The sequence below is a fragment of the Pezoporus wallicus genome, unplaced genomic scaffold (assembly GCF_028554395.1).
Source record: "Pezoporus wallicus isolate ANWC-B61680 ecotype Strahan unplaced genomic scaffold, APGP_CSIRO_Pwel_v1 contig_13989, whole genome shotgun sequence".
Lineage (NCBI taxonomy): Eukaryota > Metazoa > Chordata > Aves > Psittaciformes > Psittacidae > Pezoporus > Pezoporus wallicus.
The window spans coordinates 62670-90417 of NW_026635865.1; the positions used below are offsets into that span (position 1 = coordinate 62670).

The following is a 27748-nucleotide window of genomic DNA, read 5'->3' on the forward strand; positions in this document are numbered from 1 at the left end:
TTTCGGGTCACCATGGGGCTGGTGCATGACTGATCCCCGTGCTGTGCACGTACCCACTGACGGATGTGGCCGGGCCCAGCAGCAACCACTCGTTGTTTTTCCCTTTTCTGCTGCTCTAACCAGCTCAGCAAGGAGGCAAAGCCACGGGTGAGGAGGGAAGGGTGCCCCTGGGGACACAGGCTGGGGACAAGGCCACCAGCTGGGGTCAAACCCTGGGGACCAGGGACTCTCCTCTGCCTCAGTGCTCAGTGATGCCCTGTGGTGGCTCTGTTCCCACACTGGGGCTCATGCCCAGTCCCAGCCGCAGGCTTATCCCCAGGGCTCAGCCCAAAGTGGGGAAATCCCTGTGGGACAAACCTGTCCAGGTGCCCAGCGGGACAAAGCAGCTTTTGTGCCAGGGAATGAGGAAGCAGCGCGGCCCCACACCTGACGACACATATCCCATCAACCGGATCCATCTCTCCGCTCCCCCAGGCTCAGCGCCTGCAATACGGGGCGCCGGGGGTTAACCGGGGTGTGCGGGAGGGAAGGGGTTATGGACGCGGCCCCCGACACTCCAAGGTTCCCTCCCCGACGGCCTGAACCTGCCCCCGGCTCCCGCCCCGCTGCTGCAGGAGTCCGAGGCACAACCGGCCCCTCGCCACAGACACTGCAGCAGGGACCCACCGGGACCCCCCGGCAGCGCCCGCTCCCCGCCGGCTGCGCGGATCCGGGGCCCTGTTCGGCTCTGGGTAAAGGTTTAGTTTGCGTTTGTTTTGTCCCCTGGGGCTGGAGATAACCCGGCTGCGGCGGCTCTGCTGCTCTCTGCTTGTGCCTCCACGTCCTTCGCGTGGGGGAACCATGGGGCCCGTGCCTGGAGTCCTCTGGAGCTGCTGGACCAGGCGCTGCTGTTCTCCTCTCGTGCATGCTCTGGACAGGGAGGTACCCAGGACAATTCCTGTGCTGAGCTCGGGAATTTGGGCTCTGCAGCCAAACACCCACCCGGCTGCTCAGCACAGACCTGACCTGGGACAGGGACAGGGTGGGGTGAGATGGGAAAGGGTGGCAAATATGCTTTTCACTCCATGCTTGGTCCTTTCTGAGTGCTGGTCAATAACTACAAGGAGTTTTCTCCCCCTCCAGTTTCACCACTCTCGGACGCACCAGTGCTGCTGTGTCCTGGCCTAGCTGTGCATGCTGTGTCCCTGTGCCGTGCCCCTGTGCTGTGTCCCCGAGCTGTGTGTGCTGTGTCCCTGTGCTGTGTGTGCCGTGTCCCTGTGCTGTGTCCCTGGCTGGGGTCTCTCCCCCTGCAGCCACCACACTGGCACCGGCGGGGAGCCTGGAGCTGTGGGTGCCAGAGCGTCTCACCTTCAGCCTCTGGGACTACGGGGTGTTCGCACTGATGCTGCTGGTGTCCACTGGGATCGGGCTGTTCCACGGCCTCGCCAAGGGCGGCCAGAAGACATCAGAGGATTTCTTCACGGGGGGCCGGCGCATGTCAGCACTGCCCGTGGGGCTCTCGCTCTCCGCCAGCTTCATGTCAGCCATCCAAGTGCTGGGGGTGCCGGCCGAGGCGCACCGCTACGGAGCCAAGTTCCTCTGGATGTGCCTGGGGCAGCTCCTCAACACACTGCTCACCGCAAAGCTCTTCCTCCCTGTCTTCTACCGCCTGGGGCTCACCAGCACCTATGAGGTGGGCGCAGGCAAGGTGGAGGGGCACAGAGATGCACCCAGCCCCTGAGATGGACCCACCACTGTCCCTTCTCCTTGTCCCCAGTACCTGGAGCGGCGCTTCAGCAGGAGTGTGCGGCTCTGTGGGACCCTGCAGTACGTAATGGCCACGGTGCGTGTCCAAGGTGCATGGGTGGGATGGTGACAGTGAGGTATGGCACATGGTAGGGGCTCAGATCTGGCTGTGCTGGTGCTGTCCTGAGTCCCCCAGGAAGCCTTCACATTCCTGAGCTCTTTCTTCTGTAGCTCAAAGCAAACAGACCCCAGCAGGAGCCGTGTTTGGAATGAAAACCTCAGTGTTTTCTCAGCACCCTCATGCTCCTTCCCCATCCCCATGGTGCCAGTGGGATGCGGTGCTGACCCTCCTCTTCCCACAGATGCTGTACACAGGGATCGTCATCTATGCCCCGGCCCTGATCCTTAACCAAGGTGTGATCCCCTTAGTGTCCCCATCCCTGCACTGGGGACATCTCAGCCCTGTCTTTGCACCCCAGGGCTCTGCTGAGCACCTTCTCTTCTCCTCCAGTGACCGGCCTGGACATCTGGGCGTCCCTGCTCTCCACCGGAGTCATCTGCACCTTCTACACCACCATAGTGAGGGAGGGAGTGGAGGGTCCTGGGGGAGCCTCTATTCCCTGGGGCTCACTATAGCTCTGTCTTGTGCAGGGTGGGATGAAAGCTGTCATCTGGACAGACGTCTTCCAGGTCTTTGTGATGCTCTCTGGCTTCCTTGCCATCATCATCCGGGGGGTGCTGCTGGTGGGGGGCCCCACCATGGTGCTGGCTATTGCTTCCAATGGCTCCAGGGTGAACCTGGCAGAGTGAGTCTCCCCCCAGCCTGTGGGGTGCCAGGGTGTGTGTGGGGGCCAGTGCCAGCCCCAGCCCACCCCAAATCCTGGTGCCCAGCTTCAACCCGGACCCACGGAGCCGGTACACGGTGTGGACCTTCCTGGTGGGAGGCACGCTGGTCTGGCTGTCCATGTACGGCGTCAACCAGGCCCAGGTCCAGCGCTACGTGGCCTGCAGGACCGAGAGGGAGGCCAAGATGTGAGTCCATGGGGATGCAGGGATGGGCTGGATCCTGCTCTGCATGGGATAGTGCACTGGGGCAAGGGGCTGCTCTGGGTGAGGGTGATGGCTGCAATGGCCGCATCCAGCCTGTCCACTCAGGGAGCCCAGTGCCTGAATCACTGTATGGGCCCTGCAGCCCTGCATGGACCCTGCATGAATCTTTTGTGTGGACCTGACAACCTTGCATAGACCTGACAACCTTGCATAGACCTTGCATAGACCCTGCACCCCTGCATTGCCCTTGTGTGACTGCATGGCCGGTGCACCCCTGCATGGACCCCACACCCCTGCATGGACCCCACATGCTACAGATCTCCTCTCAGTGAGGTTTCTCCCTCCCCGTGCTCGCAGGGCACTGCTGGTCAATCAAGTGGGGCTCTTCTGCATCGTCTCCAGCGCAGTGGCCTGTGGCCTTGTGATGTTTGCGCTCTACAAGGACTGCGATCCCCTCCTCGCTGGCTACATCTCAGCCCCCGACGAGGTACCGGCTCTGCCCTCTCGAGCTGCACATGGAGGGGTGAAAGGGACACACCCAGGGACTGGGTGCAAGGGGCTCCCCCTCAATGCAACCTCTCCCCTCACAGTACATGCCCTACCTGGTGCTTGACATCTTCAAGCAAACCCCAGGGGTGCCAGGGCTGTTCCTCGCCTGTGCCTACAGTGGGACTCTGAGGTGGGGATGGGGCACCCCTCTCCCCAAGGGGAGCCCAAAGATTCCTGTTGGAAGGGGCTCCTGCTGGCTGCAGGGGCTGAGCACTGCCCGCACCACAGCACGGCCTCCACCAGCATCAACGCCATGGCCGCCGTCACCATCGAGGACCTCATAAAGCCCAGGCTGCCTGCTCTGGCACCACAGCGGCTGACCCTTATCTCCAAGGGGCTGTGTGAGTGGTGCCAAGCTGTGCTGCCTGCACCACACTTCTTTGTGCCATACCATGGTGCACATCCTGGTGCCACGCTACCTCATCCCGTGCCATGCCATGCTGTGCTGCCCTGAGCTGTGCTGTGCCGTGCCATGTCATTCTGCACTTTGTCATGCCATGCCATGCTACCCCTGTCCTGTACTGCACCACACTGGTTTGTGCTATGCCATGGTGCCACATCATGGTACCATGCTGTGCAATGCCATGGTGCCATGCTATGTAATGCCATGCTGTGCCATTCCATGGTGACTTGCTGTGCAATGCCATGCTGTGCCATTCCATACCATGTCCTGCAGTGTAATGCCATGCTGCTCCATGCCATTCCATGGTGCCATGCTATGCAATGCCATGCTGTGCCATTCCATGGTGCCATGCTGTGCAATGCCATGCTGTGCCATTCCATACCATGTCCTGCTGTGTAATGCCATGCCGTTCTGTGTTATGCCATGTCATGCCATGCTGTGCATGCCAGCGGTGCTGAGCCGCCCTCTCTCCCCACAGCACTCATCTATGGCACCTCGTGCATCACGGTGGCTGCTCTGGCCTCGCTGCTGGGGGGGGGTGTGCTGCAGGTGAGCCTCGCAGAGCAGAACCACGTCCAGCCAAGACCCCCCCTGCCCTGGACACGAGCTGGCCAGGGCCTGGGGCACAGCCAAGTGCCCTCCTTCTACTCCTTGTCCTCCTCCTCAGCATCTTCCTTCTCCTTCTTCTCCTCCTTTTCTTCCTCTTCCTCCTCCTCCTTCTTCTCACCCTCCTCATTCTCCTTCTCCTCTTCCTCCTTTTCCTCCTCTTTCTTCTCCTCTTCCTTTTCCTCTTTCTCCTTCTCCTCCTCTTCTTTCTCCACGTGCTCCTTCTCCTCCTCCTCCTCTTTTCTCCTCTTCCTCTTCCTCCTTTTTCTCCTGTTTGTCCTCCTTGTGTGTGACATCACCGCTTTGTTCCCTGTGACGTCACACGACTTTTTTGACGTCACACTCCTCTCCTCCTCCTTCTTTTCCTTTTCCTCTTCCTCCTTCTCTACTTCATCATCATCATCCTCCCCCCCCTCACCACCCTCCAGCCGGGGCAGTGGGGCCTTGCTCTCACCCCCCTTCCAGGGCTCCTTCACCGTCATGGGGGTGATCAGTGGCCCGCTGCTGGGTGCCTTCATCCTGGGCATGTTCCTGCCCATGTGCTCTACAGCCGTGAGTTTGGGGGGGTTGTTTGGGGTTTTCCGAGGGTCCCGCTGCCCCCCACCCCGGGCCGTGTGGACCCCACTGCTCTGTGCAGGGCGTGCTGGGGGGCCTTGCCATTGGCCTGGCCCTCTCCTTGTGGGTGGCCGTGGGGGGTATCCTGTACCCCCCCAGCGCTGCGACCATGGGGGTGCTGCCTGCCTCCGGAGCCCTCTGCCCCCTCTACAACCGCACCGCTGGCACGAACCGCACCTTGCTGCTGGGACCACTGCTCCCCTCCGAGGAACCCCCGGCGCCAGCACGGTGAGGGAGGGGCTCCGGGGGAGGCTTCCTGTGACGTCACTTTGTGCCCTGTTCCTTGCAACGTCACCACGCTTTTCCTCCTCACTGTGACGTCACGCCTCTTTGTTCACTGTGACTTCACACCACTTTACATGCTAGCTGTGATGTCACAGTGCTCTCCTTGTGACATCACACTCCTGTCCCTGTTCACTGTGACGTCACACCATGTTGTTTCTTGTCACGTCACACTCCTGTCCCTGTTCTCTGTGATGTCACATGGCTGCCTCTGCTGTCCCCTCACAGCCCAGCCATCGTGGGTGACTTCTATGCCATCTCCTACCTGTACTATGGGGCGCTGGGGACCCTCACCACAGTGGTGGCCGGGGTCCTGCTCAGCTCCGTGTCAGGTGAGGCTGGGGGCCAGACAGGGACATCGCCCAGCATCGCGGGGGGGTTTAGCGCGTCCTCCCCACACAGCCCCTCCCTATGGCACCTCCTTTCTGGCAGGGCCGAGCAAGCGGACGCGGCTGCCCCCAGGCGTGCTGTGGTGGGACATCACGAAGCAGACGACCTCAGGGCCAGGGTAGGAGGGGTCCCGGGCGGCGGGGGTAGGCCTCGGGGCCGGGGGTGCGGAGGGGGAGCGGGGCTGAGGGGAGAGGAGGGGAAGGGCCGCGGAGGGGAGGCGGCTCTGGGGAGCGAGGGGAGGGTTTCCGTGTCCCCAACAAAGGCAGCCGAGGCCGGGGTGGGCGGTGGGCAGGGCCGGCGGGGGCTGCGGCCCGTGCCCTTCAGGAAGGGCCGGAGCAGGAGTGGGTGCGAGACGGGATTTGATCTCTTAGAAGCTTGAGGCTGGAACTGCCAGCCTTCCCTAGAGCCCTCCTGTGGGGCTTCCTGTTTAGCAGGTCGGGTTTTGCCATTGAAAGCGAAGATTTAAGATGCAGAGCGCAGCGTCTGCATGGGCAGCATCCTGGGAAGGGCCTTTCTTGGTGTCTGCTTGATCGTGAGGCTCCTGTTGGACTCTTCCTCCCTGGATGACCCAGGGGAGGTGGCTGTGAAACAGGGCCACGGGGCTGTGTGTGTGCCCTCAGGCAGAGGGTGTGACACCGAGTCTGTGCTGTTTGTCAAGGTGCAACACAATAAACAGGCAGGAGGGGATGTCCCCTGCCGAGGATGTGGGATGGAGTGAGCAGGATTCCTTCTGGGTGAGCTGGGAGGTTGCCCAGGATCTCCAAACAGTATGAGGCAATAAGGGGATTTTCCTGGTGACCTGCAGCAGTTCCTGCTTCCCAGGGTGACAGTGAACCCGAGATCCTCTATAGGGCAAGGATCTGAACCCTTTGCTCTCCTCTGCAGATCACCTTGAGTGATGCCCAAGAAGTTCCAAGGGGAAAACACCAAGTCGGCTGCTGCCCGCGTGAGGAAGGCTGAGGCAAAGGCAGCAGCCGATGCCAAACGGCAGCAGGAGCTGGAAGATGCCTACTGGAAGGATGAAGACAAACACGTGATGAGGAAGGAACAGAGGAAGGTGAATGGCTGGGCAGGGAGAAGGGGAGCTCCAGGCTTGCTTAGGAGGAGTTGCTTCTCCTCTGCTGTCCCTGCATATTGTCCTCAGCTAGTTTTTGGTAGAAGAGCTGGAGCTAGTGGCTCCTGTGGGAGCTAAAACAAGCCAAGTGTGGGAGTAAGTGTAAGCTCTGCTGTGTAATTGCAAAATGTGGTGGATCTTATTGCTTCCCAGGGGAGGCAGGAAAAGCTTTATTGTTTGAATGACTTAAAATTGAACTCAGGAAAAGATCAGGAACTTTGCTTGGGGGCTTGATTCTTGGCCAAGCAGTTCTTTAGCTTGGTTTTCTTTTCCTTTCTTAACTGGTCTTTGACTCTTCTAGAAGGAAGAAGAAATCAGCAGAGTTAAAGGTTCCAAAGCTTTTTGTTCTCCTTCCTCACTTGGTGTTACATCAGGACACATCTCACTTAAAGGGTTCTCTCAAGTTTGCTCTTACCAGCTTGCTCCCCCTGTTAGCCTCCATGCTCAATAACAGAACACTTCCATGTTCTTTCCGGGCTTCTTTGGGGTTTGATGTTGTCCTGCATCAGTATTAGATAAACCCACCTTCTGGTTTGGGTGGAAACAACTGTTGTGATGACTTTACTGCCTCTTATGAAGTGATTCCTTTCCCCTTACGCAGACAGGGCTTCTACTGACCACATAAATGGGGTTTTAGGGGTTACCGGGTTTGTGCCGCTCTGAACTGCGGCAGTGTTGGTACAAACACACTGGCTGGGCAGCAGGAGGCCAGCGTGTCCCTGTGACCCCCTGAGTTCACCCCTAATGTGTGTCTTGGCATTCAGAGTCCTGTGTGCTGTTCCCCATCTCAATCCTGGAATGCTGCCTAATTACTTTGTGGAACAAGGACTTCTTATTGCTCTCCTTAAGACTTGGCCAGCAATGACTGGGCTTCCAAAGCAGCCTCCTGCAGGGCAGGAGTGTGCAGGCTGGAGAGGGGGCCTGTGTCAGGACCTGGAATTGCTAACTGGAAAACCCTGCTCCATCCCAGAGCCCCAGACTGGGCTTTAGAGAAGCCAGTGAGGCAGTTTGCACTCAGGACATCATCCATCCTTCTCTCTGCATCAGCAGAGCCATGGTCTTTTATGTTCGAATTTCACCTGAGCACTCATTTAGTGTGTTGGCTTCCCACAAATCCCTCACAGCAGTGGTATTCTCTGCTTGGATACAGGAAGTTCTCCTGCCAGAAAGGCTCTGTGTCTATTGCACCTGCACAGGAGCTCTTTCTGCCTAAGCTGGGCCTTTGTGTGGCTGAGCAAGTAGCCAACAGATGAATGATATGTGTCTTCCTCAGCTGCTTCTCCAGTGCCATCCAGCTGGAATATCTCCATGGAGAATGGAAGAAGCCACCTGTGCCCCATTGCAGGGACAGGATGTGGATTGTAAATGACTTTCCATCCCCATCCTAGAGAGGGTAGAAACCAAACTGTTCACAGGAGTCAGGCTTCCCTGGAGGAGTAACCGCTTTGCAGGTGGTGCTGGCTTGGGAATAGTGCTGCTGGCCGTGTGCTGCAGCAGGGGCTCAGCTACCGCCCCCGGGGAAGGGATGGTGCTGTGTGGAGGAGGATGCTCCCAGCAGCTCTTCCCACCTCTTCCAGCTCTTCCCCCGCTCTCCAGGCAATGGCGGTAACACTGTGCCCCCAGGATTCCTGCACCGCCAAAGGGCAGGAGGGGCTGGAAGCCTTTGGGATGTGCTGTGGCCAAACTCTGCATTTGGGGTCTCTTTAAACGCCACCACCCGCCTGCTCTGAGAGCAGCCTCCAGAGCTGAGCCCTGCTACCAGGGGACGATGTTCATTTGCTGACTCTGTGATGCATAAAGGAGCATCTGAGCTCTGTGATTCCTTCTCTGGCACCTTCCTTGCAGAGCTCCAGCTCGAAAGCACAGGATCTGCATCTTCCTTGCTGGAATTTTAACCTGGGTAACTGCTTTTCTTTCAGCACTTGGGTGTTTTCATCCTTCCTGGCCCTTCCCACTCCTCCTGTGAAGGGTCAGATCCTCCAGCTCAGCACCATGCTCCTCAGTAGCCTGATCCCAGCTGGGTTTTCTCTGTGCAGAGAGACACCTAAAGTGTGTCTGGTGGTGGAACAGCCACAGGTTCATGTGTGTGTGTGTCCTGGGGAAGCTCCTTGGAAGGGTGACAAATCATTACATCTGCTGGAGCAGTCAGACCTTCTCTCTGTGACCTTGAGGACACATGGGAAGATCTCACTGGCTGGGGGGCAGCCAGATTTCCAATCTGCTTCCCAAACTCAGTGAGAATGGTGAAAAGAGAATGTGTGGGTGATACAGGAGCAGGAAGACCTTGTGTGTGCAGGATCTGGGGAAAGATGCGAGTTAAGTGTAGGGTAAGTAGTGCTGGAAGGGTGCAGATGGTGCAGGAGGGAGCAGTGACTCCCTTGGCACATGGTTTCTGCCCTCCTCATTCCCTGTAGCTGTGCTCAGAGGCTGTGGGTCTGCAGCTCTCAGTGGTGGCGGAGGCGGGTGAGCGGTGACTTTCTCTTCCCCCTCCTCTCCTCTGATTCAGTGTGGAATTACTGAGCTGTGAGCAGCAGCTCTTGTTCACATCAAATGCAAAACAGGGCAAGTGACTGTTCTCCCCACTTTGGAGGACGTCTGCGTGGTACCAGGTACCCAATACTGAACTCTGATGGCTCAAATGAGTAACTTGGGGCAGAGATGTAGCGGGGAGACAGCTGATGACACCAGGCAGCATTCATACCCCAGAGCTAACTTCCTCAGGCTTCAGTATCCCTTGCGTGCTTGCTGTGGGCAGTGGAAGGAGTGTGTTTGATCTCATCTCAAAGCTCTGGAGTGCCTCGGAGAGCCTGGTGAGCCCTTGGCCATGCTCCAGGTCGGTTATGCCCCACTCACTTTGTGACTGAATCATCTCTGTGCATTGCTTTTCCCTTCTGCCCTATAAGGAGCAGAGTGCTTTCCAGCCTTCCTCAGGCTCTCACATTGATGGGCAGTGCTCCTGCTTCAGTTGACCACTTGCTCTCAAAGCCACATGTGTGGGACCTTGTTTTCTTTCTGCCTAGCTAAAGCTCTTCTGAGTTGCCCTGTCAATTCTCTGCAAGGCTGGAAACTCCTATTTCAACACATAAATCCTGGGGAACAGAAGTGTCCAGCTAAAGGAATCTTCCCCCTTTGCTGCTCTAAGTGCAGCAATGTTGAGGCAGATCATTGGTATCCTTTCCAGTTTTATTACAGATATGTTCCACTTGGGCAAATCCAAACCTCTCTTTCATCAGGACTTTTAAGCTGATGCATAAAGCATTAGTTTGGATTGGCCCAACCTGAGAACTCTTCAAAGCTGACAGCTTCAGGCCCCTGGGGCTTTGGGCTTGAGGAGCAGGAGGCTCAGAGCTGCTGCTTTGAAGCCCTGCAGATGGTGCAGAGCAGACCTGGATGTGAGAGGCCACAGGGGAAACCTGAGCATGTAGATTTTACAGGTCTTGTGACACCTGAAGATTGGTGCCAACTTATTTCCTGCCTGCAAATAGCAACTAGGGTGTAAATGCCAGAGAGCGGAGAATAGCTCACCCTGGAGGAGAGGAGTCACCGGAGGTCCCCCGCAGCCCACAGGGCAGGAGGAAGCCTCTGTGCCCTACATGTGCCTGTTTCCCCTTGGCCAAGTGGCTCTGTCCTCTTTGGAAATGGCAGCAGGAATCTTTGCTCTTGTCAGATGTGTCTCAGCAGGAGCTGTATGAAGCTGAGCTGGCTGCAGTGGAGGACAGGTCCCTTTGTGTAATAAATGGGTAAAAGAGTATTTTCTAACTATAAATAACAGTCCTGCTCTGAACAGGCTTGCTCCCTTCCCTTAGGTCCTTAGTACTCGTGTATCCTCTCCTTATGTGGCTCCTGAATTATTCAAGGCCACAACCACACCTGCAGCCTTGCTGTGCTCACCCTGCCAGCAGCTTCTCTGGGTCACATTGTTCATCACCCCTGAGCTTTAGAGTTGGGACATTTGCACCAGTCCATGTTCCAGGCATGATACCAGTACCAGGAGTACACAGTGCTGCTTCTCTTGCATGTGCTTTACATCTAATTAAATGGCTTATTCCATCTGAGTGCTGGACCTTCAGTGACTTCTGGGTGCCTCCTTCTGTTTTGGCACATTAAACTCTCCAGTTTGAGGAGCTTTTCTGTATTCTTCCTAAAAAGAGACCACCAGAGGCTGGTGGCCAACCTGGAAATCCTGTCTGGAGCTGGAGCTGTGCTGAGTGAGGTGGCAAAGCACCCTGGTGGCTCTTGCTCAGGCATATCCCTGCGTATCCATTTTAAAGGCAGCCTTCCTCTTCTTCGTATGACACCCGGCCTGTTCCAGGGGTGGCCAAAATCCCTCCTGATCTGGAAGCCTGAGGACACTTGTTTACTCAGCCTTTGCTAGAAGAGGGAGAGGCCCCACAGGAGAGCACTGGGCAGGGAAAGCTGGAGCTGGTGGCTTGAAGAAGTGAGTTTGCACTTGGAAATAACACCCCAGTGCTGTGGCTCAAGGCACTGAGTACTAAATGACCAAGACTTTGAAGACAGCCACTTGCAATAAAGGCTCCATCCACTCCAAAGGCTGTTTTCCCATTCTGGCCCCAGCTGCTCCCGGTGTAGCTGGGTGAGCTTTTCCTTCCCTTCCCTTTGAAAGGTCTGGTCCTTGATGCAAACAGCAGCAGCCCGAGGGGGTGATTTAATTCAGCAACTGTAGGCTTTGATTCTGTTTTTTATGAGGTTTGCTTTAAACCCTTGAGCTGTGGAGCAGCTTGGGGGGTTCTTCTGTTTCATAGCGTTTCAAAGCCCAGCCTTGCTCATGTGTCTCAAGTGGGCCCTACCTCAGCATGCATAATTCTGTTCCTGCTCCTTGGACATGGATGGTAACGGGTTGTGTTACTGCTGGGGCTAGGTTTGCTGCCTTTGAGTAAACCCATTCCATTAATGCTCCATCAGTTCCTTGAGCCATCCCAGTGAATAATGGATGAGAGCCAGAATTAAGTGTCCATGTAACTAACTGAGGTAGGAAATGCTCTGAAGCCTGTGACACTGCATTTGTTTTCCTTTCTGCAGGGGAGAGAAGGAAGAAAACTCAAAGCCAAAGTGCTGAAAGCCCTTAAGGGCTTGTTGCATGGTCTTGTCAGCCTCTTCTCTGGACCTTGGAGGGCAAAGTGGCTCTTAACTTCCTTGTGGAGCACTTGAAAATCCCCACAGGAGCTGCACTGCTTGTTGGATTTGGTCTCCCTGCTTGCCCTGAGCCAGACCTGAGGATGAATTCAGCCTCTTGACTGGCTTTTCTCAAACAACTGCTGAACTTTCAACCTCTGACCACTTCTTAAAGTGGAGAACTTAATGTGATAGTCATCAGGGTTGCGTTTCACCGTCCTGCCATCCCAAGGAGTCTGTGTGTGGGTGCAGACAGGGCAGGGAATGATTATTCAAAAGGGCCCGGCTATCACTGGGGAGAACCAGCCAACATCCCCTGTGACAGGAGGAGGTCAGTGCTGCATTAGCTACAGAAGTGAGGTGCCTGCTCCTGCTCTAGCAGGGTACCCTTCTCCTGTAAGGGCTAGTTGGATCCCTCCACCCTATGGAGGTGTAAGGGTGGAGGTGAGCTGATCCTTTCTCCCTTCAGGAAGAGCGGGAGAAGCGGCGCCTGGAGCAGCTGGAGCGCAAGAAGGAGCTGCAGCGCCTGCTGGAGGAGGAAGACTCAAAGCTGAAGGGGAAGTCACCCAAGCAGGTCACTCCAGGAAAAGTCACCAGGGCCCAGATCGAGGAGACAATCAGGAAAGACCAGCAGCAGAAGGAGAATGCAGAGGCAGGTTTGTGTTACCACAGAAAGGCCCTGATGGCCACGGGGGGCTGGGAGTGGGAAGGGGGCTCTTCCTTCTGCACTCGCCCTTGCTTATGGGCAAGGTGTTTGGAAAGCAAGAGCTGCCTGTAGCTGTTGTGTGCTGCATGCTTTGCTGAGACTAACGTTCAGATGGGGGGAAGAAGAAACCTCCTGTCACCTTGAGGTGGAGGAACAGAGCTGTAGAGGACTGAGACTGAGCTCTGTCTGAGTTTCTTCAGGGTGCTTTTGAAAACCTTATGAGGGTGTTGCACAGGCTGGATTTGACGTTCACAGCTCTCCCCCCCCCCCCCCCCGTGCAGTGGAAAAGGAGAAGACTCACTTGGAGGTCCCCTTGGAAGAGAACGTCAACAGAAGGGTACTGGAGGAAGGATCAGTGGAGGCCAGAACGATTGAAGATGCCATTGCTGTCCTCAGGTACGTGGGTGTATCACAGCAGTGCTCTCCTTTGAAGGTGTTGCTTCCTTTCAGAGAAGTCCTTGCAGATCCTTCCCCAGAACTGGCTCTTCTTTATGCTCTGATTGTCAGTTCATATCGCAACAGCAAGAACAGGACCTGTCCCTTGGCCTGTTGTTCTTTGGAGAGTATTTGAAGTGGTGGGAGGAGTATCACAGGGCTTCCTGCTTTATCACCCGTGTTACTCTGTAGGCACTTGGTTGTGCTGACAGGGGTTTAGTGGTGCTGCTGGAGGTGGCTCTGATGTGTGGCTCCCTCTGAATTCTCTCCTGGCAGCGTTGCCAATGACCTGGATCGGCACCCGGAGCGCCGGATGAAAGCCGCCTTCACCGCCTTCGAGGAGCTCAACCTGCCACGCCTGAAGCAGGAGAACCCCAACATGCGCCTGTCCCAGCTCAAGCAGCTCCTCAAGAAGGAGTGGATGAAGTCTCCAGAAAACCCCATGAACCAGCGGCACAAGGCTTACAACAGCCAAAAGTAGAACTAGAGCTGAGCAATCGCACACACCACCACACCCCCACCCCCGGACAGTGGGCAGGAGGCCCCGGGGCTCTGCTCCCAGGAGAACAGGAGACACAAGGAACCTCCTCTCCTTTTGTTTTCCTGCCCCCAGTTTCTGTCTGTTCTTGGATTTAAGATAAGCACGAGGCCACAGCTCAGGACCCTGCATGGTCCTGTCCCCCTGGGCATGCTGGTGCAGCATGACCAGGACACACCACTACCACCCTCCTGTCCCCTAAGCCACTTGTCTTACAACAAAAACAAGCTACTAACTCGCTTCCAGCCCTTCAGTGCTCCCAGGGTGCAGCCTCAGCGCTGCTTCCTGCCAAGCTGGGGACCCCCCAGCAACCTTTTCCAGGCTGGACCTCACCCAGACTGCATCACCCCAACTCTGCCATTGCTGCGCTGCATCCTCGTCCTCTGCAGGGTGAGTACTTCTTGCAAGCACCATGAGGAAGGCACCTGTCCGCTGTTGCTTGTGTCATCTTGGGTGCTGGGATGTCCCCACATTGATTCCAGACTGGGACTGCTGTTGGCATTGCCTGCTGCCAGCCACCTCTGGGTCTCAGCTGGAGTTAGATGGGGAGGAGGAACCACAATGGGAGCAGAAGCTCCGTCAGCAAAGAGTTACAGGGGAAGAGAGAAAATAACCTTCCATCTTCAAGGAGGAAGAGGAGAAATAGCACAGCGCAATCCCTGCAGGACACTGGTGTCACACTCCTCTCTTGTCACCTCCCTGGTGGCCTTGCCCAGAGCCTCACAGGTTGCTGGTGGGACAGGAGCTCCCTGCACAACAAATGAGCTGCCTGTCTCCAGGAGGGAAGCTGCTGCTTCTCCTATCGCTGCTTCCCCTGACTGGTCCCAGGCTCAGGCAGGAGCCTGTGGAAGGATATTGGGAATGTTGGCTCAGCCACTGCTGCACCAAGGGCATGAACCTGCCTGTGCCAGTGCTCCAGGAGAAGAAATGGGTGAGCCCCTCTCTATGACCAAGCACTGGCATTTCCTCTCTTCCCTTCTCACATCTCTTCTGGTCTCCTTTGGGAATGAAACTCCTTCCTATGACCTAAACCCGTGCCTGTTGCTGTTGGTGCTTTACCTGTGTAGATCAGCAGGGAATGCCAACCCCAGGGCTGGTTCAGCATCCCGCTGGCATTCCTTCCCATGGTGTGGCACCACCAGGGCTCATCCCGGGCAGTGAGTGGCCCCTATTCCTGCACAGGATTGCTCCTGATTGATGCTGGAGCCTTGGAGGCAGCAGCAGCAGCATTTGCACTTGGGTGGGTTGAGGAGCAGCAGCAGTGGCTGTTTTGGGGCTCCCTTGCAGCCTGCTGAGGGGACAGCTGGGCCAGGGTGTATGTTTCCCCCCCAGGTAACTGCAGGAAGGAAGGTGCCCAGTGTCCCTTCCCCCCCCCCCCCCCGTTCTGTGAGGAGTTTGTTGTGTTTGAACCCCATTAAAAAAAAAAAAACAATAAACCCCAACCCTTTGCACTTGTTGAAGAAAAGCGGGGGGCAGGGGGATTCTTCCCCTAAATCGTGGCTGAAAATCCTCCTGGAGTTAATTCCTGCCTGTATTAGGGATTTGGGGTGGGGGACCCCCTTTGTGCCCCCCCCCCAGCAGGGGATGTGTGTGTGACTCAGCTGTAGTAGTGAAGGTGAAACCCCCACCCCTCAGCCCCTCGATGGTGAACCAAGGAGAAACACAGGAGTGTTTCTCCTGACCCCTGCCTGCCCCCCAGACTGCAGTGTTCCCCCTCACGGGGGGGGTTCCGGGGATCCCCCCTCCCTGCCCTCCCCTGTTACCCCCATGGTGCAGAGGCCTTCAGCTCCTGCGCAGCTCTCGCTTTGTGCAGCAGAGCCCACCCTCCTTCCCCTCCTCCTCCCTGGCACTGCGGCAGTGCTGTGCTGCTACCCCGGGGGGGCTGCGGCACAGAGGGCCCCTCCATAGCCTTGAAGTACTGGAGGCTGAGCCCCCATAGCAGCACCTGGGGAGGGAACCCCCCCACTCTGTGACATAGGGGACCCCCCTCATGATATAGGGCACCACCCCATGATGCAGTGATCTCCCCCTGCTTTGCTGGGTGGGGGCTATTAATGGAGGGCTGCCCCTCCCCAGTTCAGGGAAGGGAACCCCCATGCTAGGGAAGGGGAGCTGCTCCAGTGCAGGTTGGGGGTTTCCTAGTTGCAAAGAAGGGATGAATGGGGGGAATCCTTTGATGGGGGAGATCGGGACACACACACACACCCCCCCCTTGTAAAGAGGGAATGTGGTGGGGGATCCCCCGGTGCAGGAAGGGGTTAATGAGGGAACCCCTGCACACACACCCACTGCAGGGGCACCCCCTTAGCAAAGAATTTCCGGGGGGGGGGGGGGGGGGCTTCCCCACCCCGCCCCTCCGGGGATTTTCCCCCCCCCCCAACCTCGTCCTTCTGCTGCCATGGCAACGGGCTGCTCCGCTGCGGGGGCGGGGAATCCGGGGGGGGGGGAGGCGGTCACGAGGCAGTGGGATCCCCGCACCGCCGTGCAGGGAACACCCCCACCCCCACCGGGCATCCCCTCCCCGCGCACAGTCGCTCTCTGCACCACGTCCCGTCCCCCCCCGCGCACTGCAGCAGCCGGCACGAGGCTGCGCGTGCAAGCCCTGCACACACGGAGCTGCGCGTGCACGCACACGCGCGTGCTCACCCCTGTGCACACCCCCTTTGTTCACACCCCCTTGTGCCCCCCCTTCCCCCGGGCTCTGTTCACTGCACGGCTCAGCACCCTCAACCCATCCCTCCCTGTGCACGCTCACCCCCCGCTCCCCTGCTTGCACGCGCGTGTGCCCCCGCCGCTGCCCACCCACCCGCCGTGTGATTGATGCGCATCGAGCCGGGGGCCCGGCGGGAGGGGGGGGAACCACATTTCCCCACCGTGGTGCCGCGGGATGGGGGCGCTGGGTCCTGCTCACAACGGGCTGCTTCGGGGGCACGGCGGGTGGATGGTGCCGGTGGTGGTGCTGGCAGCGGGGGAGCCCGCTGAGGTTATATTTAGCTGCAGACAATAGCGGGGCTGCCGGCGTGCGCGGCTGCGCGGGGTGAGCCTGAGCCACAGCAGCACCGGCGCCGCCGCCGCACCCGCCCCGGCCCTCCCCTCCCCGCGCTGGGGAAACCGAGGCACGGAGCAGCCGCGTGGGGCCAGGCGGGACCCGAGGCACCCCCGGCCCCCGGCTCATCCCGCGCCGCCGGCGGAACCTCCCGGCGCACCGGGCTCTCCACCGACGCCAGGCCATGGTCACCGGCGGCAGCGCCCGGGGGCAGCAGAGGCCGGGGTCTGTGTGCAGGTGGGTGCTTTGGGATGGGGGGGGCCGGGGTTAATGGGGGGTTGGGGGAACCCGCCCCCCATTGCTCCTGGGCTCCCCCCCCCCCCCAGCTCCTGAGGTTCCTCCTGATTCCTGGCATCCCCCCGGGCTCCGGGGGATCCTCCCAGCTTCTGGAACACCCCCCATAGCTCCTGGAGACCTGCTGGTGCTGGCGAACCCCCTAACTCTTGGGAATTCCCCCCCCCCCCCTCGAGGATCCCCCAGATTCCTGGGATCTCCTCTCCCTCCTGGGGATTCGCCTGACTCCTGGGGATCCCCCTTATTCTTGGGGATTCCCTGGATCATGGGGACCCCCCCCCAGCTTGCGTGGAACCCTCCCCCCGGCGCAATGGGGATGCAGAGGGGCAGAGGAGGATGCACTGTGACTCCTTGGGAAAGGGACCCCTAGGGCACCTCGAGGCTCTGGGGGTGCAGGACCAGACAGGACCTCTTCAGCACCTCAAAGCTGCGCCGGGGGAGCCCGGGAGGGGGGAGAAGGGGCGGGGGCGGGTTGGGGCAGCCCACGGCGGCCACAATGGGGACACGATGGGAGTGACGGTACCCGGCTAAAAATACCGTCCTCCCCCCATCCTCTGCCGGCGCCGCGGCCTCAAGGTCAGTGCCCGCTGTGCGGGGGGGCGCGGGCTGTGGGGCGGGGAAGCACCCCCGGTTCTCCCCCCCCCGCGTCGCGCCTTCCACACGCGCTGAAGCTCGGCTGCCATCTCCACCACGCTCCGGCGGCCGCGGCCCCACCGTGTACCTGCCGCCCGCACCCGGTACCCCGGCTCATCCCGGCGCCCCCAGAGCACGGGGCCGCGGCAAGTGAGCAGGAAGGGGGGAGATAACTGGGGGAACCCCGGCGGGTGGGGGCAGCGGCGGGGAACCCCAGGGATGGCAACGGTGGGAACCTTGTGGGCAGCACTGGTGGGGACCTCGGTGATGGCTTCCTCTGGGTGTGGGTCCCCAAAGCGGGGACAGCCTTTGCTTTGGGCAATCCCCTGCTGCTGGAGTCAAGGGGTTTTGGGGTCTTTGTCCTTGGGGACAGTGTGGCCGCAGGGATTGAAGCCATGAGGCTGTGAAGGGGAGCACGGCCGAACTGGTTGGGAGAACGGGGGGCTCTTGGTTCTCGCTGGTGACAGGGTTTGGCTGCCGGCACAGCACCGGTGAGACATGGCCCCAAGGACAGGCCCGGGGGGAGCCAGCACCAGCACCCAGCTCAGCACCCACCGCAACCATAGAGCCCCCAGTTCCTCACTCTCTCTGGCGTGACACCGGCACGCAGTGTGGCACCGGTGCTGGCGGGACCTGAGGCCATGGCGGGGCCGAGCCCGGGGTTGGTGCTGGGGGCTCCCGGCAGGGTCTGGCACCACCGGGCCCTCATGGCCTCGACGTGCCGCGGTGCAGCCGTCGAGGCGGTTGGGTGCACGGGGCCCTCCTGCCCTTCCCTGTGACCTTGGGGTCCCTGCGCAGGGTTGGTGGCTGCAGGGACCCCACCTGAGTGTGGGGGACCCCCAGCCCCCCAGCGCGGTCATGGGGCTCTCCACAGGGCTCTGCGAGGTTTAGGGGAGCCCTCCCTACCCATAGCGGTGCGGGGGCTGCGGGGACTCCCGTGTCCCCGAGTTGGCGGCCCGCGGGGGGGGCCCACGGTGACCCGGCGGGGGCAGCCAGGCGAGGCGGCTTTGTCCTTCGCTGGAGCCGAGCGGCGGTGGGGGGCGGCGGCAGGAGAACCAGGAGCGGCGGCTTTGTCTGGGGCCGCCGGCGCGGTGGCAGCCAAAAGGAGGAAGTGGGGAACGCGGACTGCCCCCTCTCCGCACCGCACAGCACCCCGCAGGCACCCGCACAGGTAGGGTGTCCCCATGGCGCTTCCCCCTCCTGAGGTGGGAGGGCTGGGGACGGGGTTCCCCTTGTGCTAAGAGGGGACTGGGGAGGCCCTGGGGACACAGGTGCTACTGCTGCCGTCCCTCTGTGGCCCGATCCAGCCCCACGGCATCCCGGTGGGGCTCTGGGGAGGGTTTATAGCAGGGAGACCGCGGGAAAAGCCGGGGATTCCCCTGCGTGGAGATGGGAGCTTCGGGTGTCCCCACGTGTCCCTGTGTGTCATCCTGTGCAGCTCCCCTTGTGCCGTGGGACCCACAGACCGATGCCGCCCACAACCCCATGGGTGGGAATGGGACAGATCATGTGTTGGGCACCCCCGGTACAGGGCTCTGCCCCTTTGCACCCACCCTGGTGCAGCAGGGTGGACATGGAGGGATGGGGGGGCCCTGGCTGCTGGTGGACCTGGGGTCCCACAGTGCCAAGGGCTTGGCTGTGCTATCCTGGTCTCTTTGGGAGCTTAGTGGCCTTATGCTGGTGCCTCTGCCAGCCCAAAGGGGCTCAGATGGTCCCAAAACCATGGTCAGCCTCATTGCCCTACCCTCAAAAGGCAGCAGTGGTGCTCACCCCTCATCCAGCCCCATGGCAGTGGGTGTGCGGGGGCCGGGGGCTCCTGCTGGCACTGGCAGATGCTCTGCAGCCTGGGACATATGGCGAGGGCTTGATGGCAGCGGGAGCTGGGGCCACTGCGGGAGGTTTGGGAGGACAAGGGGAGGGCTGCAAGGGGTCTGATGTACTTTGTGCACCCACAAAGCCCATGCTGGCAGCGGGGAGCCCTGGGGCTGTGCCATGAGCCCCTGTGCCATAGTGTGGGGGGGGCCCTGGCTCCCCCCAGCATGGCAGCCGTTCCATGGCCATGGCACCCACTGCTCCCCCAGATTCCTGCCCCTCCCTGCCCGGGCCTGCAATTCCCAAGCAGGAATTAGCAAGCGGGTGATAAATAAATCCCCAGCGGGAGCCTTTCGCTGCCCACCTCTATTTTTAGCTGCACCCTCCTCCTCTGCAGTTGCTCCTAGGCACTGTCACTGTGCTGCGGGGCACGGGGGGGTGTCCCCCTGACACCGCACAGCCACCCCCAGGGCTGTGGGGGCTGCTGCAGCCCAGTTGTAATGGGTTTAAACCATGTCCCCCCCATCCGTGTCACTGCTCAGTGCTGGGTGAGGTGCTGCTGCCCCAGACAGGGTCCCCCTTAGGATCCCTTTTCTCGCCGTTGCCATCCCTCCCAGAGCCAGCTCTTCTCTAAAGCTGGTGATATCTGAGGCCAGGATCCCCCCCATGTCCCCAAGGACCTCCGCCCCCACATCCCACTGGGAAGGTGAGACCATGTCCCAGTGCTGCTGTGGGGTGACGGGAGCCCCCCTGCGACACTGGGGCTGCCGCATCACTGGGAGCTGCTGAGTGCAGCCACACTCAGGGCTGTGGCTCAAGGACATTCAATGGCTGAGGCCAGGGGTACCCACCGTGGTCCCGTCCCTGCGATAGGGGGGGTGACATTGAGTGCTCCTGTGCTGCGCATCCTGCCCAAGCATCCCTAGGGATGCAGCCACCAGCCACAGACAAGGGACAAGGGGCAGGGACCCCTCTGGCCTTCACAGTTTGAATGGACCCTCGGGGTGCTGAATCCTGCTGGAAACATCCCTATGGATGTCCTGACAGGGGGAGGATTTATTAGGGCACATTTGGATTGCCATTAGTAGGAGCTATTAGTGACATGACCACAGAGTGATGGTTAAGGAGATATTTACTGTCACCCATCGGGAATGGCTTCACCTGCCCCATTCCTGGTGCCAAGAAGTTTTACAGGCCATGGGGTGAGTGCTGGGCCCTGGCACGGCTCCAGCACCACTGTTTTGAAGGGGCCTGGGGCCAGAGCCCTGGAACACCGCATCACACCCCACCCCCACCCCCCCCGATAGGGTTTTATTCCCCACCTGAACAGTTAAAGGAAATCGGAGCCCATTTTCCTGCGATAAATTTGGCAGAATGGAGAGAAAATGATCTGGCTCTGGAGGGGAGCCAGCAACGCCGGATGCGCACTGGGAGCAGCCGGGTACCGGAGCCCAGCCGCTGCTCCCAAGGGGCAGGAAAACACCTTCCCTGTCTGCAGTGTGTCCGTTGGGAATAGGGAAGGGGTCCCTATGGATGGGGGATGCTGGCGGGGCAGCACCACCTTCCCAGTGTCCCTGTACCAGGAGGGATGAGGACAAGGTGGGGGGATGCAGCGATGCCAGGTTAGGGATGTTACCAGGATGGGCTGCAGCAGGAGACCAGAGATCCAGGAGCTGCAGCCCCACGAGGGGAGAGGCCAGAAGCCCCCTGGCTCCCCATGCAGGGACCAGCCCCTGCCGGTGCTGCTGGTGCTGTCAGTGCCACCGTGGGCCCTGCACCGGGGCGTTGAGGCCCGTTGTGCGATGGTTCTGTTGGTGCGATGCAGCCTGGTGTGCAATGGGGTGTTTGTGCAACGCAGCCCGGTGTGCAGTGGGGCTGTTGATGTGATGGGGCCTTTCATGCACTGCAGCCCATTGTGCAATGGGCTGTTCGTGCAACACAGCCCGTAGTGCAATGGGGCCTTTTGTGCAGTGCAGCCTGTTGTGCAGCGGGGCTGCTTGTGCAGCACAGCCACCACTCGTGCACTAGGGCTGGCGGTGCTGGGCTCGGTGCTGGCTACAATGGTGCAGTTTCTGCTGCAGGGTCTGTGCTCGCTGCTGAGGGACCCCCCAGTGCTGGTGGGGCTGCGCTGGCTCTGTGGGGCCTTGGGGTGCACAGCGGGGACATGAGACACAGTGACCCCCGGGGGGGTGTTTGGGGACCCCCTAACTCCACATCTTCTCTGTGGCCAGGTGTGGAGGGCAGTCCATGGCACCAGAACCCCCGGACCCCCCCCGCGCCAGGCCCCGACCCTGCACCCCCTGATGCCTCAAGGCCCCACCCGGCTGGACCCGGGGAGCCCGAGCAGGTACGGGGTGGGTGCAGGGAGCTGCTGCGGAGCTGAGGGTGGTGGAAGAGGAGGGGGTGCATGGAGGGGGAATGAGGGGATGTAGTGGGGATGCTGGGGGTGGCATGGGGAGGATGGAGGGGGGTGCACGGGGGGGGGGGGGGGGGGGGGGGGGGGGGGGGGGGGGGGGGGGGGGGGGGGGGGGGGGGGGGGGGGGGGGGGGGGGGGGGGGGGGGGGGGGGGGGGGCACGGGGGGAGGATAAGGGGATGCAGGGGACCAGCGCAATGGAGCTGGGGGGGGGGGGGGGGGGGGTGGGGGGTGCTACGGGTTGTCACGGGGCGCTGGAGGGGGTGCGGATCTGTGCGGGGTCTGGGGGCGCGGGGAGCGCATGGAGGGGGGCGGGGAGGTCGGGGGGCGGGATGGGGGGCGGGGCGTGTCTTACGTCACGGGGAGGCGTGGATGGTCTCCGCCAATGAGCTGCCCCCGCGCCGCCTCCGCCCCGCCCTCTCGAGCGCTCTGGTCCCGCCGCCGCGCGCCCCCGGGACCGAGCCGGGCTGCGGCGGCGGCGGCAGCGGCGGGGCCCGGCCCGGCGGCAGGTACCGAGCGGGGGCCGGGGGCCGAGCCCCGGCAGCGGGGGCGCGGCGGGAGAGCGCGGCTCGGTCCCGGCGGGGCCGCGGGCAGGGGCCAGCACCGGGGCCAGCCCGCGTCAGGACCCGTCCTGCGCTCACTGCCCGCTCCGGGGAGGGGGGGGGGCGGAGGGAGGCGGCTGCGACCCCCGGGTGTGGGGCACGACCCCACGGGCAGGGCACGTCCGTCGAGGCCGGCACATGGGCAGCACGTGGCCCGGGGTGAGGGTGCCGGGGACCCGACAGCGTTGCCGTGTCCCGCAGGTCGCCCCGGCGCCGCTGAGCCATGCGGGATCGCTCGGTGCCCCCCCTGCCAGAGCCATGAGCAGCTGCCGGTACAATGGGGGGCTGGCACGGCCCCGGGGCCCCCTGAGCACATCCACACGCACCCTGCACCCACTGGAGACCGAGACCCAACCGCTGCGACCGCGCCGTTCCCCTGGCCTCGAGGTGGTGGTGTCCAGGCCGGAGCAGCCCGGGGGTCTGGATCCCGAACTGGCAGCAGCCCCAGGGCAGGATGCAGCTGAGGACCGGGGCCGGGGACCCCGGAGGAACCAGAATATCGGGTACAAGCTGGGGCACCGGCGAGCCCTCTTTGAGAAGAGGAAGCGCCTCAGCGATTACGCCCTCATCTTTGGGATGTTTGGCATCGTGGTCATGGTCACGGAGACGGAACTGTCCTGGGGCATCTACACCAAGGTAGGAGGAGTGCTGAGGGGATGGTAGGAGCCCGCGTAGGTCCATCGAGGCTCATGGTGCCTGCTTCCTCTTAGGAGTCCTCGTACTCTTTTGCACTGAAATGCCTTATCAGCCTCTCAACCATCATACTCCTGGGGCTCATCGTCATGTACCATGCCAGAGAAATCCAGGTGAGAGGCACCTCTCAGCAGGTGCTCACTGGGGCTGCACCACCCCCAGGGTCCTAGCACCCACCCCGCCCTCATCCTTTCATTCCTCCCTGCAGCTCTTCATGGTGGATAACGGTGCCGATGACTGGCGCATCGCCATGACCTACGAGCGCATCTTCTTCATTGCGCTGGAGCTGATCGTCTGCGCCATCCACCCCATACCCGGGCAGTACCTCTTCACCTGGACGGCACGGTTGGCCTTCACCTATGCTGCCTCAGTGGCTGACGCCGACGTGGACATCATCCTCTCCATCCCCATGTTCCTGCGGCTGTACCTGATCGGGCGCGTCATGCTGCTGCACAGCAAGCTCTTCACCGACGCCTCCTCCCGCAGCATCGGTGCCCTCAACAAGATCAACTTCAACACCCGCTTCGTCATGAAGACCCTCATGACCATCTGCCCCGGCACTGTCCTCCTCGTCTTCAGCATCTCCTCCTGGATCATCGCTGCCTGGACAGTCCGAGTGTGCGAGAGGTGCGGGGCGTGCTCTCTGGTGGGGGGCACAGGGCTGGGGTGCAGCTGAGGACACACGGTACAGACCCTGGCTAGGCTGGGGGGAGAGAAGAATCCCCTTGGAGAAGAGGGGCAGAACTCCCCAGCGGGACCCTCATGTTTCAAGCAGTGGCCACAGTGGTTTTACCGAGCCAAAACCAAGGCAAGGAGAGGGTGGCTGGAGCCCTAGCCCTCTCATAAGCCCCCCCCCATACCTCCCTGGGGTGCATCAGGAGGAGTTGGGGGTCTCACATGGGACGTGGCCCGTGCTCCTCAGCTGTGCCTGCCAGGATGCCGGGATGCTCGTGCCGGTGCCCAGCCCGTGCTCGTCCCTTCTCGGCCGCTCCACCCCCAGGACGTGCATTAACTGCTCTTGTTTTCCCTCCCTGATACTCTGCTGCTTGCAGGGACAAACTGTGAGTCACCCCAGGGACCGAGAGCGCGTCCTGCACGGGACGTCCCCCCCAGCTTCTGCTACCCAGGGTTTAGGATTAGCTGCAGCCAGCGGGGAGGGGGGGGTGGGGTGGGTGGTTGGGTGTCATGGACCTGGGTGGGAGCAAAGAGGCCGTGGGCACAGAAAGGGGCCAGAGCCCTTTTCTGCTTGGAACCTCAGCAGCTGCTTTCTGTACCCCCTGTGCTGGGGGCATGAGCCAGGGGTCCTACTGCAGTGTATGGGGGACCTGGAGTGCAGGTGCTGCTGCCCCAGCTCTCAGGGTGCTCTCGGAGCGATGGGTTTGCTGCAGAAGTCGCTGCAGGTCCTGGGGTGACCTCAGAAGGGGGGAACCCCCAGCAAGGAGCACAGCTGAGCCAGAGGATCCTCTGCATCCTTCATGTTTCTGAGCAGAGTCTCCAAAGGGCTTTTCTGTGGCTCTGGCTGTTGCTCCGTGTTTCCCCTTCTTAACAAGCACAGAGGAGTCTCGGGTGTTCCTGGAGAGGATGGAGAGGAGTGGGGGGCACCGCAGCCCCCCTGCCCCAGGCTGGGGTACACCATGTGGTGCCATCCTTGGGCTGGTGGCCCTGTGGGGCTGGCTGAGGTTCCAAGCCCAAAGGAGGGGTGCAGCAATCCTAAATGCCTCGCTGCTCGCTTCAGCCCACCCACCCACCACCCCCCCGTCCAGCTTGTTCCCATTTGCTCCATCCCCTGTTCTCCCCCCTGGCTCCCCACTGCTCCCCGCATGTCCCTGTCCTGTGGCTGGGAGTCTCTCAGGGAGGGTGGGGGGCACAACCATCCACATCCATGGTTGATATCCTAAAGCACAGCGTTCCCCCCACCAGTGACACCCACAGTGGCCTCAGGGCCACTGGGCTTGCTTGGGGGGGTGGGGGGTGATGAGTGCTCGGCTCTGGGTCTGTGCAGCCATCCCTAACCTGCTCCACAGGGACAGGATGTCCCTTCCTTTGGGGATCCGGCAGTCGCATTCGTGTCCTGTGCTTTGAGATCTCAGGGGGAGCTTTAGGAGGATGGAGGTTGCTGCCTTCCAGGTCTGGAGGCTGCTGCTCCGCACCTATCACCCTGTTATCCTCATTCTGGGGGCTGTCCTCACCCTGGGTGGCCATACCCAGTGTCCCCACGTGCCAGGAGCATGGCTGGGAGTTTGGGGACCCTCCTGGCTGCAGCCACTGATGGGCAAAGTGAGGGACATGTGGTGTTGCTGGCCCCTGGCAGTGACAGCGGCTGCGTTCGGCCCTGGGCAGGTACCACGACAAGCAGGAGGTGACCAGCAACTTCTTGGGGGCCATGTGGTTGATCTCCATCACCTTCCTCTCCATCGGCTACGGGGACATGGTGCCACACACCTACTGCGGGAAGGGTGTGTGTCTGCTCACCGGCATCATGGTGAGCACCAGCAATGGGGCGGGGGGGGGGGCACAGCGCTGAGTCCCCTGCTTCTGCCCTCACCATGGGGCTCTGTGCCTGCAGGGTGCTGGCTGCACTGCACTGGTGGTCGCTGTGGTTGCCAGGAAGCTGGAGCTCACCAAAGCAGAGAAACACGTGCACAACTTCATGATGGATACACAGCTGACAAAGCGGGTAAGACCCACTCCTCATCCTCATCAACCGTGGGACCAGCCCCTTCTTCCATCCCTGATCCTGGTGCTCCGCTGCTTCTAGGTGAAAAATGCTGCTGCCAACGTACTCAGGGAAACGTGGCTCATCTACAAACACACCAAGCTGGTGAAGAAGATCGACCATGCCAAAGTTCGGAAACACCAGCGTAAGTTCCTCCAAGCCATCCATCAGTAAGTGCCAAACCTTTACCTGCTTCCTACCAGGAGATTTTTCCCAGTGGATCCAGGCACTTCCTTCCCTGGATCCTGGGGTTGGGAGCCAGGTTGTCCCTTGTCCCGATCCCAGCTGTGGGATGCTTTCCCAAGGGGTTTGGGATGTGGATGGTGATGCTGGGGTGACCCCTGAGGTGCCCGGTGGTTGGGGATTGATGTGTCTGTGTTCACCAGGGAGCAGAGCTGGGGGCTGTGAGCCTCTGGGTGCCTCCTGCTTTGGGGGGGAGGGGGATTGAGGGGTGCTCAGCTTGGGGGGGGACACTGCGGGGAGGCCCGCGCTGCGTCTGCTGTCGTCTCCCTGTGCTCTTCGTGGTGGTATTAAACCTGCCGTTGTGTTTTGTCTCTGTTCTGCCCTGTCCCTGCAGAGCTCAGAAGTAAGTTCACCCCGCGGGGCTGCTCCTCTCCTCTGGCTGCTCTCCCTCTGCATGGGCTCCTTGCTGCAAAATAACTGGGGGGGGGGGGGGGGTATACAGCAGCACAGCTTGTGTGGGGTGACGATGGAGGCTGTGCTTGTGGCAGGGTGCGGGCTGCATGTTGGGGTGCTGCAGGGGATGTGGGCTCTATGGGGGTGTCGCTGCCCTTAACCCCGCTCCCCTGTGTCTCTGCAGGTTGAGGAGCGTGAAGATGGAGCAGCGGAAGCTCAACGACCAGGCCAACACGTTGGTGGACCTGGCGAAGGTGAGTGATTATGATGGGGTGGCATCTGCAGGGAACCCACTGCTGGGGAGGGGCCTCCCAGTGCTTACCCTGCGACCCCCATCTATTCCCCTGTTAGACCCAGAACATCATGTACGACATGGTCTCGGAGCTGCAGGAGCGCCACGAGGACCTGGAGAAGCGCTTGGGTGCCCTGGAGAGCAAACTGGAGGCGCTGGGGCTGAGCCTGCGAGCGCTGCCGGCGCTGGTGAGCCAGGCGCTGGGGCAGCAGCAGCGCGAGCTCCTGGGGAGCTGGACCCCCCGGCTCTGCCCCGCCACTGCCCCCTGCACCCCAACGCGGGCCCCCCGCGCCCCCTCTACCGCCCCCCCCACCTCCTCGGACAGCGGATGATGGGGTGCAGGACACACACACACACACAAGCGGGGCCCCTCTTTATGTCTTGGCCATCGTGTGGCTGATTTCAGTAGCTTTGTTCTGTAAAGCTCTGTATAAATTTCCTGCGTTCACTGTGCTGGCGTGAGGCTGGAAACCCCCCCCCCCCGGACCACCCCATGGCCAGCCCCAGCCGGATGGGAAGTGAGCCCTGACCTCCAGGAGGGCTCGTACTGGGGGAGGGCGGGCAAGGATACAGGAGTTGCTGTGCCAGGGGTGATGAGCATCCCGGGGGGGAGGGGGTGATGGAGCTGCTCGGGGGGGGGGTCGGGAGCAGCCCTGGGAGGTGATGAAGCAGGCATTGGGGGAATGGAGCATCTCTGGGGGGACAGGAGCAGCCCTGATGGGGCAGAAGCAGGCCGGGGGAGGGATAGAACAGCCCGGGGGGGGGGGCAGGAGCTGGCTGGGGGAGGGTAAGAGAAGGGGGGGTTGTGAAAACAGGAGCCCTGAGCGTTCGGGGGGTTCTGGGGGCTTCTCCTCCCGGTCTGGGGGGCTGGATGCTGGGGACAGAGTGGGGGACACCGGGGGTCTTGTGTGGAGGGGGAGGCTGAGCCCATGGTGAGGGCAGGGCTGAGCTTTGGGGGTGAAGGTTCCGGGGGAGGGAGACTCTCTGTTCCTGGCTCTGCCACAAAGTGACTTTGGCAAAGTCACATCACCTCTCTGTGCCTCAGTTTCCCCCATCTGTAAAGT

The 27748-nt window shown here is 60.9% G+C and overlaps 3 protein-coding genes across 5 annotated transcripts; all 3 read left to right on the forward strand.

Annotated features, from left to right (window-relative positions):
- The first annotated feature begins 535 nt into the window (after nucleotides 1-535).
- Nucleotides 536-5742, forward strand: SLC5A5 (solute carrier family 5 member 5). The gene is made up of 16 exons (XM_057398402.1): nucleotides 536-731; nucleotides 918-921; nucleotides 1168-1672; nucleotides 1757-1822; nucleotides 2088-2139; nucleotides 2237-2304; nucleotides 2377-2531; nucleotides 2617-2757; nucleotides 3133-3262; nucleotides 3366-3454; nucleotides 3553-3665; nucleotides 4206-4276; nucleotides 4799-4885; nucleotides 4971-5176; nucleotides 5459-5562; nucleotides 5663-5742. Exons 1-16 carry the CDS (start codon nucleotides 536-538, stop codon nucleotides 5740-5742), a joined length of 2067 nt encoding a protein of 688 aa, XP_057254385.1.
- CCDC124 (coiled-coil domain containing 124) lies at nucleotides 5732-13517 on the forward strand. The gene is made up of 5 exons (XM_057398405.1): nucleotides 5732-5763; nucleotides 6506-6677; nucleotides 12337-12523; nucleotides 12855-12969; nucleotides 13285-13517. Exons 2-5 carry the CDS (start codon nucleotides 6519-6521, stop codon nucleotides 13487-13489), a joined length of 666 nt encoding a protein of 221 aa, XP_057254388.1. The 5' UTR covers nucleotides 5732-5763; nucleotides 6506-6518; the 3' UTR covers nucleotides 13490-13517.
- A 3050-nt stretch (nucleotides 13518-16567) lies between these two features.
- On the forward strand, nucleotides 16568-27135 carry KCNN1 (potassium calcium-activated channel subfamily N member 1). 3 transcript variants are annotated; one of them, XR_008970787.1, is made up of 10 exons: nucleotides 16568-16829; nucleotides 21563-21678; nucleotides 22549-22983; nucleotides 23058-23153; nucleotides 23249-23667; nucleotides 25381-25522; nucleotides 25607-25717; nucleotides 25799-25901; nucleotides 26577-26646; nucleotides 26744-26810. XR_008970787.1 is itself a non-coding variant. In XM_057398406.1 (10 exons), exons 3-10 carry the CDS (start codon nucleotides 22606-22608, stop codon nucleotides 27014-27016), a joined length of 1617 nt encoding a protein of 538 aa, XP_057254389.1. In that variant the 5' UTR covers nucleotides 16714-16829; nucleotides 21563-21678; nucleotides 22549-22605; the 3' UTR covers nucleotides 27017-27135. The 3 variants fall into 3 exon arrangements, 2 of the variants coding, with proteins under 2 accessions (XP_057254389.1, XP_057254390.1); XM_057398406.1 differs by having other exon boundaries at nucleotides 16714-16829; nucleotides 25799-25926; nucleotides 26744-27135; XM_057398407.1 differs by lacking the exon at nucleotides 16568-16829 and adding an exon at nucleotides 17651-17669 and having other exon boundaries at nucleotides 25799-25926; nucleotides 26744-27135.
- Nucleotides 27136-27748: the final 613 nt, after the last annotated feature.

Excerpts from the sequence above, each read along its gene's own strand:
- SLC5A5 (XM_057398402.1), top strand. The coding sequence starts at position 536 with ATGGACGCGGCCCCCGACACTCCAAGGTTCCCTCCCCGACGGCCTGAA. Across the intron at positions 1,823-2,087 it reads TGCAGTACGTAATGGCCACG|ATGCTGTACACAGGGATCGT; the intron begins GTGCGTGTCCAA and ends CTCTTCCCACAG. Across the intron at positions 5,563-5,662 it reads CCTGCTCAGCTCCGTGTCAG|GGCCGAGCAAGCGGACGCGG; the intron begins GTGAGGCTGGGG and ends CCTTTCTGGCAG.
- KCNN1 (XM_057398406.1), top strand. The coding sequence starts at position 22,606 with ATGAGCAGCTGCCGGTACAATGGGGGGCTGGCACGGCCCCGGGGCCCC. Across the intron at positions 23,668-25,380 it reads ACAGTCCGAGTGTGCGAGAG|GTACCACGACAAGCAGGAGG; the intron begins GTGCGGGGCGTG and ends GGCCCTGGGCAG. Across the intron at positions 25,927-26,576 it reads TTCCTCCAAGCCATCCATCA|GTTGAGGAGCGTGAAGATGG; the intron begins GTAAGTGCCAAA and ends GTGTCTCTGCAG.
- CCDC124 (XM_057398405.1), top strand. The coding sequence starts at position 6,519 with ATGCCCAAGAAGTTCCAAGGGGAAAACACCAAGTCGGCTGCTGCCCGC. Across the intron at positions 12,524-12,854 it reads GAAGGAGAATGCAGAGGCAG|TGGAAAAGGAGAAGACTCAC; the intron begins GTTTGTGTTACC and ends CCCCCCGTGCAG. Across the intron at positions 12,970-13,284 it reads GATGCCATTGCTGTCCTCAG|CGTTGCCAATGACCTGGATC; the intron begins GTACGTGGGTGT and ends CTCTCCTGGCAG.